The sequence below is a fragment of the Corythoichthys intestinalis genome, chromosome 15 (genome assembly GCF_030265065.1).
Source record: "Corythoichthys intestinalis isolate RoL2023-P3 chromosome 15, ASM3026506v1, whole genome shotgun sequence".
Classification (NCBI taxonomy): Eukaryota; Metazoa; Chordata; class Actinopteri; order Syngnathiformes; family Syngnathidae; genus Corythoichthys; species Corythoichthys intestinalis.
The window spans coordinates 30,407,980-30,421,141 of NC_080409.1; the positions used below are offsets into that span (position 1 = coordinate 30,407,980).

Genomic DNA, 13,162 nt, shown 5'->3' on the forward strand with positions numbered 1-13,162 from the left:
AGTGTGCTAGCCGAAGCCCGGATAGCTCAGTCGGTAGAGCATCAGACTTTTAATCTGAGGGTCCAGGGTTCAAGTCCCTGTTCGGGCGATGTCTTTTCTTATTTTCTGTGGTATGTTTATATAAATTAATAATTTTTTTTATGATTCTGTTGACGTTTGGTAAACTATTAATCTTAACTGACCGTAAAATGTCATGATTTGACTTGTCGGAATACAGTATCTCCCCCCCCCCCCCAAAAAAAAAAAATCTTACACAGACAAAGTGATTTCGGTCAAGTGTTTTTTTTTTTAAAATTTTTATTTATTTATTTATTTTTGTATTACTGTTAGTGACATTTCGTCGTCGTTTTTTTGGAGGGATTGTTTGTCTCTATACTAACAGCTACAATGTGTTTGAATACGAGGATGGACGATTTATCGTTATACACCAAATAAATGTATGTATACGCAAAGCCTGATAAGAATGTGTTTTTACTTCGTTAACTGTAAACTCTCCGAAACGATTCTATTTCAACCTTCACTAAATTGTCCCACGGTTTTTAGTAGTGAATTTATATTGCCTGTTCTGAATTCTCATTCGCCCCTGGAGCAATTCATTCAGGCATTGCAGCAGCTTCATGACATGATCCGATTGGTCACCGAGTTTCGATAATAGAGAAGAGGCGGTTACTTTAAACTCTTGTTGCCAATCAACTCACAATCCTATTGGCCGAAGACGGGTAAAACGACGACTCTAATTGGCTCACTCCACCAGTAACCCTGAATTTACTTGGCGGCCATATTGAAAATTCCGAGTTTGACAGTAGTGCGTCTCAAGGAAGCTTAAGATTTCTACTCGCTAATTTATGTTCGGAAGGAATAAAAAAAATTGTGACTTCCAGTCGTCCAGTTCAGGAAAGTTTAATGTTTTGGTCTAAACAAGGAGATGGATGAAGATGAACGCCAGAGGAAGTTAGAAGCTGGGAGAGCTAAGGTTAGAGGCTGTTCTAACAGTACGTGCATGCTAATGTTGTAATGCTAGCATTTTCCTCCAACTCTTTTGTCAGGGATTTTAGTTGGCTATTGATGGGCTACACTCAGTATTTATCAATTTTCCAACCTTTGCTGATTAAAATTACCCTATTTTCAATGTCAATTGTTTAGGGTAATGATGCAATTTCCACCTATAGTCATTTGGCGCGCTTAAAATGCGGGAGATGTGGTCCAGTGGGGACGATAATAATAAAGTAGGTGAGGTAACCTTGTCAATTGACCTATTACGATGACTTGAAATGACATAAATCTCAAACAACCACTGCTTTCATTACACGCACTACATGAAAGAAAAACGGTAGGTATTGTTGGAAACATAAAACATTAACTGAGTATGTAGAGAATAACTGGTTTACGAAGTATAATTAAATAATAGAAAGCCTTTGTTGTCATTGGACAGGGTACTACGAGATTTGAAGTTTCGCCATAACGTGCACCACATAAAACAAAAGCAAAAGCACAATAAGGCTAATATAAAAACACATTTTACACTGTGTACACAGATTGGGAATAAAGTAAGTGACTAGCAGCAAGTATTTAGTAAAATGTAGTGGTAATATAACAGCGTAACAGTGCCAATTTGACAATTTAGAGTACTCAGACAAAGGCAAATGGCTGACCTGATATGATTGTGCAAATGACAGTTTGTGCATACATTTTGATATAACAGTACAAAAATTGTATAATGTAAGTGGAAATATTGCATATGCAGTAACCAGATTATGCAGTACCGAGATTGAGACCGATGTCTGAGAATATATTACTTAGTATATGCATTTGACTATGTTGTGGCATTAGCAGTGCAATGACAGTGATATTTCAGTGCAAGCTTGAGTATGGCTCTTGGAGCGAAACTGTCAGTCTATTTGTTTTGGCTGCTATGGGTAAATAAACAAAATATTTTTTTAAAATATAATGTATATTTTAGATATATCATACTAGTATAATACCACACTGTCTAAATTGCCCAAAACAAAATATGTGTCCTGTTTTTGTTTTTTGTTTTTTTCAGACAAGTGTCTGTGCTTCTGAAACTTATATCAAATTTTGGAGACCAGTCAATTAAACAATGGTTTTGAGCTTGTTAATAGTCCTGGCAGACTTTGTTCCTTTAATCAAAGCCAGTCGTTTTCAATATTGGATAATTTTGGCAGATTTTTTCCCCCATGACTCACTACTGTGTACTATAATTTATAAAAACGTTCTAGTGCTGCAACGATTACTTGATTGACTCGAGTAATTTGTTTCGAAAAAATGTTTGAATAAAATTTTGCTGCTTTGAGGATTTGTCTAATTCGAGTCGCGTTGTAATGGTTTGTTTTGAAAGTGTTTGCATTAATTTGATTGATTTGGGTGGATACACTCTGCTCTAGTGGCAACAGTGAATATGACATAAATCATCTAATGGCTGAATCCAACTGCTCCCCTATAAGGCCAACATAAAGTTGTTGTTTGAGTTAATGTTTGTTTTTGCAATATAGTTTTAGAAGTATATTTTGAATTTTTGGGTGGAATTTGTGTTTGAACGATTTTGTTCAGAGCTTTGTAAAAAATATAAATAAATAAAAAAAGTATTTTATAGCATTTGAGCTAGCAGACTTTTGCGAAGCAAGTTAGGCAATTGTTCTTTTTTTTGTAATTTTAGTTTATTTTTTATACTGTTTGAATCTAAGCTCGGGTATTTTGATTTTTTTTTAATGAAAGTGCAATTCTGCATAGTTTGAAGAAAAACTCAGGATTTTTTTTTTTTTTTTGTATTCACATTTAATGCTCTTCTGAAAGTGCAATCTTAGCAAGCCAAAATAAATATTATTGCAAGCATAAACACTTGTTTCTTTCCTTTTTACATCTCCTAAAATTCATTATTTAAAGGCATTAAATGTTTGTAATCGGACTTTTCAAAATAACTAATCAATAGATTAATCGATTACTCAAATCAGTGGTCTCCAAACTATTCCACATGGGGCCGCAGTGGGTGCAGGATTTTGTTCCAACAAATCAAGATGACACCTATGCACCAATCTGGTGTCTTACATGTGTAATCAGTTGGTTGCAGTCAGGTATTGCTTGTATTAGCAGAAACCTCATTGGTTAAATTGTGTGTGCTCGACCGGTATGAACAAAAACCAGGACCCACAGTAGCCCTTGAGGACCTGTTGGAGACCCCGGACTTAAATAATCGATAGCTGCAGCAGCCTTAATACATACATGAACTCTATGGTCTTGCAAGGAACAGTGTTGTTAATAACGGCGTTAGAATATAATGGCGTTATTTTCTTCAGTAGTGAGTAATCTAATTAATTACTTTTCTCATCTTAATAATACGAGACTTTAGCCGATAGCCTACAAACGACTCTCACAAACTATGCCCACATGACGTTTCGGTAGATATCACATATATACAGAACTAGATGCAAATGACAGACACGGCGGCATTAGCAACATATATAATAAAGAACTAGATGCGTTACTAAACAGCCGCCATCTTAATGCAGTATACTTCTCATGAAGGCTCTGTTGTAGAGAACCTTCCTGGCAAACCTAAGTCACTTTTTATTTAAAATGCTCCTAAATCGGCAAAACTTAAATCTATCTTTAAATGGCGAAACAGTTTTAAAACTTACACATGTCAAAAATAGACGGAAGGGAACTAATGCAATAACGGGAGCAATTTTAACAACTTTACCGATTATTTCACAACATTAAATGACTTCCACACATAGCAAAGGTTATTAATCTAGTTATCGCGAAATCCGCAATAGCCCTGTGTCTAGGTAAGTTTAGGGTAATGAATTGGGCTAGGGGCAATTGTCCCAAAAACCGTTTAAACTTCAGATTGTGTGACCAGTTTTTTTTTTTTTTTTTTTTTTTTTTTAGAGAAAAAAACATGAAAATTATCACCAGTTACTTTGTCAAGTAACTAATTACTTTTACGTTCAGGTAACTGAGTTACTAACGCAATTACTTTTTGAGAGAAGTAATTTGTAACTGTAATTAATTACTTTTTTAAAGTAAGATTAACAACAATGGCAAGGAAGACTGTATTTCCTGATTTATTGATTCATCATGCAGTACTGTCTTGCAAACCTCAACTTTCCAACCACTAACTCAAACATCAGATGACTGGGGGGTCATCTGATGTTTGAGCCATTCAGGAGAAAGGGGCGGGAGCTGCAAACGTGACCAGGAAGCAACTATCTGGTAGAATACAATGTTGGATTGCAAAGCTGCTCTTGTAGATAGTTTAATTTTTGAAGTTATGTCAGAAATACATTGAATTTCCTCATTTTAAAAAAATATGAACGAACGTCATAGATAGATTTTCTTGGTGGGGAAACTATATTTTTGCTCTTCTGAGAACCAATAAGTAACGTCATACTGTGGGCTAATGAGGATTAGTTGCCTTCCGATGACGAGCCAATAGGAGGAAAGAGACGGGAGCTGCAGATGTGACCAGAAAGCGGCAATCTGCTCGAATACTATTTCCCTGATTCAAAGAGGAGCAAAAACAGTAACATCACTAAAAGCTTTTGTTTGACTGTCTCTTTTCGTCACACTTGCGAAACTGCTGTTTTCGCGAGTGTGACGAGAAGAGCCATCATCCAATCAGCATCTGTATATTTTTTGAAGGTTCCTGCCTTGAAGCAGGTCTCGATTGGATCTTTCCCAGATAGATATTTGGATTATATTCGTAGCGGATGTATGGAACAATCAATCAGACGTGCCAGTTTATCAACTCTACTAAATTCAAGTAAAAGATTTGAATCCAACTTTTGTTATTTTGTCATTACTCGTCAGCAATCGAACTTGCTAATAGGTTTTTACGAAATACAGCTGCGCATTCCAGAAGCATTGAGGTGTTTATTCTGAATGATTAAGAAATACTTAAAATACCATGTTCCATGTTTCGTCCTTTGATTTAACTGTTTGCTTTTCATTCTTTTGCCTTTGAGGTAGCTGCAGACAGAATTAAAGCAAATACAAATTAATATGGATGCAAAAACTTTACAGTCATTATAGAAATGTTGAATCATGAATAACCAGGCAAAATATTAACTTTGGGGACAGCACCCATATACAGAAAGATTGATTGAAATTTTTCTTATGTCTAGTTGTCTTTCTTCTATGTAAGCATAAACTGCCACACCGAAAACATGAAATTGATCCTGTTATTGCATGATCACGCATTTAGTACATATTTCTTCTTAAATCCCTGATATTCTTTATGCAGAAATCATCTAACGTGCCTCCTAAGAAGTCGGTAAGTAACTTTGTGCTATCCTGTTGGATTCAAAACTCGTGTGGGTGGTCGATCAGGGGGTTCTGCTCCCAACCTTTTACTGCCAATCTTGTGCCAAGAGGTGTGGTCAATCTCATGAATGGTGTTGCTATGGTAATGCTGTGCGGCAGCTTTAAGTTTTAGTGTTTTGTGTCTTTATTAAAAAAAAAATGTCCTTGGTGTAATCTTATCATTTTAAAGGGTACCACGAATATAAAGACATGTAGTTCTTAAGAGGTGAATGTTAGTACGAGTTATAATAATTTGATATTAAAACCTCTCAATGTTTTCGTATTAATAAAATTTGTAAAATTTTAAATAAAAAAAAAAACTAATAGCTCTTCATTGTTGTTGACGTCACAGAAGGTGACGTCACATGTGCTCCCTGCCGTACTTCCAGTGTCACTCTATCTATCTAAGGTAATGATTTACGTAAATACACCACAAGGTGTCAATGACGAGTTTTAAATTGATTAAAGATCAAGCCAAGAAGTGCGTTTTGTCCCTCGACTGATGCCGTAGTTTCCAGGTTGTACCTTACGTTCATTTGAGTGTGGTCTTCACATCGTACAAGACTACTGATAATGGCTCCCAGCATCATAGTTTGTATATTGTGACTAAATATTGCCATCCATTGTATTTGTTGAGCTAAACGAGTTGCTAAAATGTTTAGTTTTACCAAAGTCGGAGTAAGTTTTATGTGCATTTTGCATATCTTGATTGTGAATGCCAGTTCTCTTTGCATTGTTGTTTAACCGTGTGAGAATAGGGCCTCATTAATACAGATTGAAGTGTTTTTCTTTTTGTAAACTTTGTTTTGAGAGATATGAATATTATTTTAGTTGTATTTTCACTATAATATGCATATGTTTGTTGTGACGGATTTGCGAAGCATATGCCAATAAACGGCGCTGTCTAATGAACGCCTGTGTCCACCCGCCTTTCTCTGCCTCTTTGATCTAAATGTGCAAAATAAGGCATCATTGTAATCTGTTAGGCATTAATACATTTATTCGTTTTACGTGTCGCTTATTCACCGGAAAGGGTGATCAACAATCTGGACATCTGCTTTTACGTGACAAAAATAAGGTAAGACGTCATTAGACGTCTCGGTAGAGGCAAACGTTTTCGTGTGTTGTGATGCACAGGCCTACTCGCTACTCTACTCATCCCTTTTGCTGTCCTTCACGTAAATGTTCCACTCGGGTTCGAATTGGATGGGCAGAACCAGGGACATGTTAATGTAGTTAGAGTGACACGGTGGAAGGGCGGCAGCGTGTCCAGGTGAGGTCACCGCCCTGCGACGTCAACAACAATGGCGACATAGTAGTTAAAATAATATTACAAGTTTTATTAAAACAAAAACATTTAGTGAGGTTTTAATATAAAAATTATTATAACTCGTACTAACATTTATCTTTTAAGAACTACATGTCTTTTTATCCGTGTCACCCTTTAAGGCAGTGGCTTTGTTGACAAAATGGCCGTATTCTTCTGGCCTCTTATCTTTGGCCGCCGTTTAGTCACATGCTCTCAGCCATGAGCTAGAAACAGTGCTTCAAATATGCGGAAATATCATGGAAATTATCTGTGCTCTATTCAAGCAGAGTGGTGAATTGGAGTCTATATCTTCACTGCTTGTTATCAAACAGTAGAGGAGTTAAAAAAAATCGATTATTGCATGCATCGCGATTCAACACGTGACGATTCGATCATGATTCATAAAGGTTAAAAAACGATTATTTTACTTCATAACTTTATGGCAGCTGCTCATAGCAGACCAAAATTCAAGACACGTCTGCCGCCAAGGCACCATTAACGGGTACACGCACGTTGTTATGGATGCTGCTGGTTACTGAGAAAGAGAATTACTCCTTTTTTAAAAGACTGGAAAATACATTTGTGTATGAGACAGGCAGGGACAGAAGCGCGACCCTGCGCAAGTTTTTTTTTTTTTGAGCAAGAGGGAAAGAGATAGTTCGTTGCTCCTTGTCTTTCACATGTGCAGGAGTATTTTTAAGGCATTTCAATTAAAAAATGTCTCAAGTGTGTTGCTAAGACTCGTGTGCATCTATAAGAGGTGAGTACACAAACCCTCCTGTATTGTTTAGCCTTTATTGTTGTTTTTGCGATGTTAATAGTTAGCGCTGAGCGCTAAGCTAAGTAGCTAATTCGCTAACGTGTATTTCATATGCAGAATGTGTAAAACCATGATTAAGTACAGCGGTAACACTACAAACATGTGAAATAGTACAGAAATCTGTGAAAACAAAGTATATTGGTTGAAAGAAGTCTTATTCCTAAAGGCACTTGGTTTCCAGAAAATATGGAATTCATTCCACCCGTGTAAAATGTATTGTATTGTTGAGAGAAATAAGTACTCCCTTTAAAATGGTTAATGTTTTTGCACTTTCTTGTAAAAAAAAAAAAATAAATAAATAAAGCAGCTTAAGGGCAGCTTTTTGTTGTATGGGCATGTTTCCATCGTACCTGTTGAATCATTAGGATATTTTAAATAAATAATGGACATAAATTTGTTTGACTACTGTACTAATTACGATGCATCGATAATCGTGATATTCGCGATAACCATGATCGGCATCAATACCGTGATCATCGTTCAAGAATCGAATCGTAGCACCCTGAATCGTAATCGAATCGAATCGTGGGGTGCCTAAGATGGCACACCCCGGTCAAACAGCACAACATAATGGCCTACAACTGCTAGTTAGAACATATTGGAATGTTGTTACAAGTCGGGTCAGGGAAAGCATTTTGTTGTGAAAAATGTTACAAAGAAACTAGGGCTGTCAAAATTATCGCGTTAACGGGCGGTAATTAATTTTTTAATTAATCACGTTAAAATATTTGACGCAATTAACGCACATGTCCCGCTCAGAAAGTATTCTGCCTTTTGGTAAGTTTTACAGCAAGACTTTTTGTGCTGTCCAACAGCGAACTCTTGTGGTCGCTTTGCGACATGGTTTATTGTTTTCTTTCCAGTTCATTATGGCTGCACGACGTCTCGGGCTGATAATGTTGTGCTTAAATGATCCTTGGACAAGATTTGTCCGTAAGTATGGTTGTTGTAAAGAATGTACATATTATGTTAGTAAGTGAAATGTTATATTTTTTGTATGAGACGCTTTTTGTTTATGTTTAGTGAACCTGTATAGCGTGCTAAGCTAACGTTGTTGCTAATGCAATGTTTGTGTACTTTTTTTTTGTAGTTTTACGACGGTCTAAAGAGGACAATGGTTTGAGGCCATTTTATTAATAAATCAGATGAAAAAGGAAGAAGTCTAATTATTAAGGGGTCGTTCACTAGCTGTCTAGCTTTGGAAAAAGTAGACGCTTCGGAGTGAGGACAGCATAGACAGATTTAAATGACAGTAGAGTGAAATGCCCACTACAGTCCTTTTGTACCGTATGTTGAATGTATATATCCATCTTGTGTCTTATCTTTCCATTCCAACAAATTATTTTACAGAATATATATATAATTTACAGAAAAATATGGCATATTTTATAGATGGTTTGAATTGCGATTAATTGCGATTAATTACGATTAATTAATTTTTAAGCTGTAATTAACTCGATTAAAAAAATTAATCGTTTGACAGCCCTAAAAGAAACACTTAATATGTTGGTTATACAAGTGCTTGTACAACCACAACCGAAAATCAAGATAGCATAAACTTTTTGCATCCACACACAAGATCGTTTTTAGTTCAGATCAGTGGCACTAAGACATTTTGCCATTCACAGCTACTTTAATACACATACTGTTTCGACTACAGAAGCTCCTGTCCAAATGTGTTTCCTTGGTAATTTATCCGTGGCAAAAGAAGCCCCTGCTCAGGGCTGTTTATGCACAGCCAGGGTCAACTGTTGGAGGGGTAAAAGCAATAGTGCCAAGCTTGTTCAACATACGCATGCGTGTAACTCTCTGCACAGAGCAACAAGTAGCTCTCCCAAGGCCGTGTCATCTTGAATCGAATTGAACGCTCTGATGCGTGCAAACACTCACACACACACACGCTCGCACATACTCTCTGCTTTCTCTCCCACACTCCGTATGAATTCTCCCGATACTCCGCCCTGTTTTCCTCCACCTAGACTCAGAGCATCCCTTATTCAGAGATTGCGCTTCCCTGAGCTCTGTGCAATGCTCACATTATGATGAAGCAGTGACTGTAGAAATCTGCCACGAGCGTCTACAAAATGTCGGTCACGTGTCGGAGGGGGTTGACGTGGGTCTTTGCCACAATGTGAACTGCTCTGATTTAAGCTGCTTAAAATGAGAGAGCGAAAGACAGGAAAGAGAAAGGAGGAGAAGCATGCTGAAGTGGATTGGGAATGTTTAAAAATGAATGAAGTTATATTTTGCATGCTTCCAAGATCAGGTTTGGGTTGTCTTCTTATTTTTGTTGTACCTGCATCAAATTCACCGCATTGGGGACAATCAACACTTTTTGGGACTTCACTTTTTCTTCCGCTGTGATCTTCTAAACCGTTTTTTTTTCTTTTTTTATATAAAAATCAAATTTCTGAACTATTTTTCCAAAAAAGACTGCCATGCTGCTGGTGTGGTGGTGCTCAGCGGTGCTGACCTACGTGTCTGTCTACCTCTCGCTATCTTTCCTGCGCAGCTTGCTAGCTTCCGACAGAAGCGGGCGAAGAGCAACGGTGCGAGGGCGACGAAAAAGGCGGCGACGAGGGCGGGCCCGCCTGTCTCGCAGGATGTCGGTGCGACGCAAGACTGCCACGTAGCGCCGCCGCTGCCGACCAATCACAAAGAGCCTGATCGGAACTCCGTGCTCGAGGTACACAGAGTTATCGCCTCTAGCTTTTTCACAATGTAGCGGCTTGTCAATCAGTCAAATAGATTATGTCATATAGCCCAAATTAAGCATCACGACATGTATTTGTACAGGAAGTTGCATGTGGGTTTAGAGTTGATCTGATTAACCGAAAACACTTCTTAAATCAAGTTTCCTCTTTGTATGGAAAATAGGGGTGTGACAAAATATCAAAATGGTGATATATCGTGATACTTTGTATCCCAAAAGGTTATTGATATGCTCCTGCCAAGAATCGAGATATCGTTTTTAAAATGTGTCAATATTTAAAAAAAAAAAAAGAAAAAGAAAGAAAAAAAAAAAAAAAGGAACCAACAAGTTGTTATCGAAATCTAGCACCATAATACAACCCCTAGCAAAAAGTATGCAATGACCACCAGTCTGGGACAAGCACTCACTCAGACATTTTATCATGTAGAACAAACTCTGATAAAAAGCTTGAGGAAAAATAATGAATTAGTTCAAAAGTGCAACTCTTTAGCATTCAGAAACACTAAAAGAAATGAATGAAAAACAATGCGGTGGTCAGTAAATGTTAATTTTATAGAGCAAGTGCAGGGAAATATATATGGAATCACTCCATTCTGAGGAAAAAAATATGGAATCATGAGAAACAAACAAAGAAATAACAATCAAAACACATCTCTAGTATTTAGTAGCACCACCTCTGGCTTTTATGACAGCTTGCAGTCTCTGAGGCATGGACTTGATGAGTATTCTTCATCAATTTGGTGCCAACTCCCTGCTGTGGACCTTTTTTTTTTTCAATTTCCACCACAGGTTATCAATAGGGTTGGGATCTGGGCTATTTGCAGGCCATGACATTGACTGGATGAGTCTTTCTCCAAGGAATGCTTTAACAGTTTTAGCTCTGTGGTATGATGCATCGTCATCTTGGAAAATGACAAGCATATTTTCAATTGAAGGGATAAGAAATCTAAAATGTCTAAAATTTCAATGCAGACTTGTGCATTTATTGAAGATTTAACCACAGCCTTCTCCCCAGTGCCTTTGCCTGACATGCAGCCCCATATCATCAAGGACTGAGGGAATGTTGATGTCTTCTTCAGGCAATCATCTTTGTAAATCTCACTGGAACGGCACAAAACAAAAGTTCCAGGATCCTCACCTTGTCCAATGCAGATTCTTGACTCTTGGCACAAAAGTTCCAGCATCATCACCTTGTCCAATGCAGATTTTTGACTCTTGACAAGGTGATGATGCTGGAACTTTTGTTTGGTGCTGTTCCAGTGAGACCTTAAATGGCCCAAAATTACCTAATTGCCTGGCATATCCTGCCACTGACAGCCATAGACGCTCAATCCGTTTGAAGTGGGAGTTCGTTCATTCGCTGCCACAAGTCCCAGTTCAAATGGATTGGTTGTCTTCTTGTGATAAGCTAATTCCAATTCACACTAGAAGTTTGTTTTTCTGTTAATTAGTTGTTTGTAGAATATCCTAGAATGATTTCTGACCAAGGTATTGATAATCGTTGTATCGCCATATCGTCAGATCATCGTTTTCGTGAGCTTTGTATCGCAAATCGTATTGTATCGTGAGGTACCAAGAGGTTCCCACTCCTAATGGAAAAGTCTTGAAAGGTGGAAAAGCGCTATATAAGTATAACACCATTTACCATTTACCATCTGTTCATTGCCTCACTAAATAAGGCTGTCTTCTTTTAATATAAGAAACCTATCATTAATTTAAAACATACAATAACAACATTATTAAAGTGATTGCAAAAATTCCCACTTTCAGCAAACCTAATCTTGCTTAAATTGAATGGACTTTTTCCCAATAATGATTGGTATCGTCTCAGAGCACATTGCATCGTGGCATACTCATTCTATGATGGCAAAATGCACTTTTGCGTCTTTTTCCCCCACAAACAACAAGTTCTCAAGGTAAAAAAATAAGATCAATTATGAAGCTTTGAGAGCTCTTTGGGAGAATAAGAAGTTGCTGACATTCTTAATCAGCATTCGATTGCAATTTGGATGATGACGCGAATGTATAGCAGGGGACTGAACTCGTATTCACATACTTTAGTGACTATAATTGATGTGAAAGCAGCAATAGGGTGGAATTAGAGAAATAACCATAGCTCTGGTGGTAAACTCGAAAATGATGGGGGTGACAGTCATTTATTGGAAATGACAATATTAGTATAATGGCTCAGTAACAGCTCGGAAGTTGTAAGTTTGGGAACTTATAGGCAAGTTTCCTGAGCGAAACAAGGGCGGCGCCATCTTTGACATTTTCTGCTATGGACTTCCTGTTAAAACAGAAAAACATGAAGTGCGCGACTGAAGTAAGCAGTGTCTAGACACTGTTAAACTGCAAAATCCAGCCAGAGGAAACCACGGAATCTCAAAAAATTGATTCAGCACGGCGTAGATGAGGCCCTGGGACTTTCTATGCTCTGCGTGCTTGTGTGAACTCCTGGAAGCACCTACATACTGGATATGGTTGGAAGTGGAATTTTTTGATCAGTGACCAGCTACAAAGCGTCAGCGTGTATCTACATCGCGGTACGCCTTAAATTGAAACCAGCAGCAGACAATAAGTTAAGGATGTGCCTCGCTTCTTTAAACTTAAAGGATCCACCTAAAAGATTGTATGTTTGTTCTTATCATTTCCTTGATCTTTCGTGGACAAAATTGTAACTGTGCAGCTTGCGTTAACATGAGGTGTAGATTGATACGCCAGTGACCTGAGTGACCAAAATGAGGCGAAATTACAAATAATATTACACCTGCCGAATGCAGAAGGGCTAACGCGGATCTTGTTGTTACAAGGAAATAATGCAAGGTATTTTTCACCTAGTTAGATTATAGTTATGGCGTTATGAGCTCATCACACATGTACATCCCATATAAACACAAATAGTTTGTCATTCTTTTTTAATGCAGATAATGATTGCAATAAAACTTTTGGACAACAAGATTCCATTTCATGTTTTATTTATAACAATTGGTGCATGTGC

General features: G+C 37.5%; 1 protein-coding gene and 1 non-coding gene across 6 annotated transcripts in view; both read left to right on the forward strand.

Moving 5' to 3' along the window:
* Nucleotides 1–15: 15 nt before the first annotated feature.
* trnak-uuu (transfer RNA lysine (anticodon UUU)) lies at nt 16–88 on the forward strand. Its single transcript has one exon. It is a non-coding gene; the product is annotated as a tRNA-Lys (tRNA).
* Nucleotides 89–739: 651 nt separating this feature from the next.
* Nucleotides 740–13,162, forward strand: part of pcnt (pericentrin) — an 86,886-nt gene continuing 74,463 nt past the window's right edge. For 3 of the 5 annotated variants that reach the window (XM_057859016.1, XM_057859019.1, XM_057859017.1), the window contains exons 1-3: nt 741–973; nt 5,264–5,293; nt 9,964–10,137. In XM_057859016.1, the coding sequence (XP_057714999.1) occupies nt 926–973; nt 5,264–5,293; nt 9,964–10,137 (252 nt within the window). In that variant the 5' untranslated portion in view covers nt 741–925. Of the gene's footprint in view, nt 974–5,263; nt 5,294–9,963; nt 10,138–13,162 lie in introns of all 5 variants that reach the window. The other 2 variants (XM_057859018.1, XM_057859020.1) reach the window with 2 other exon arrangements.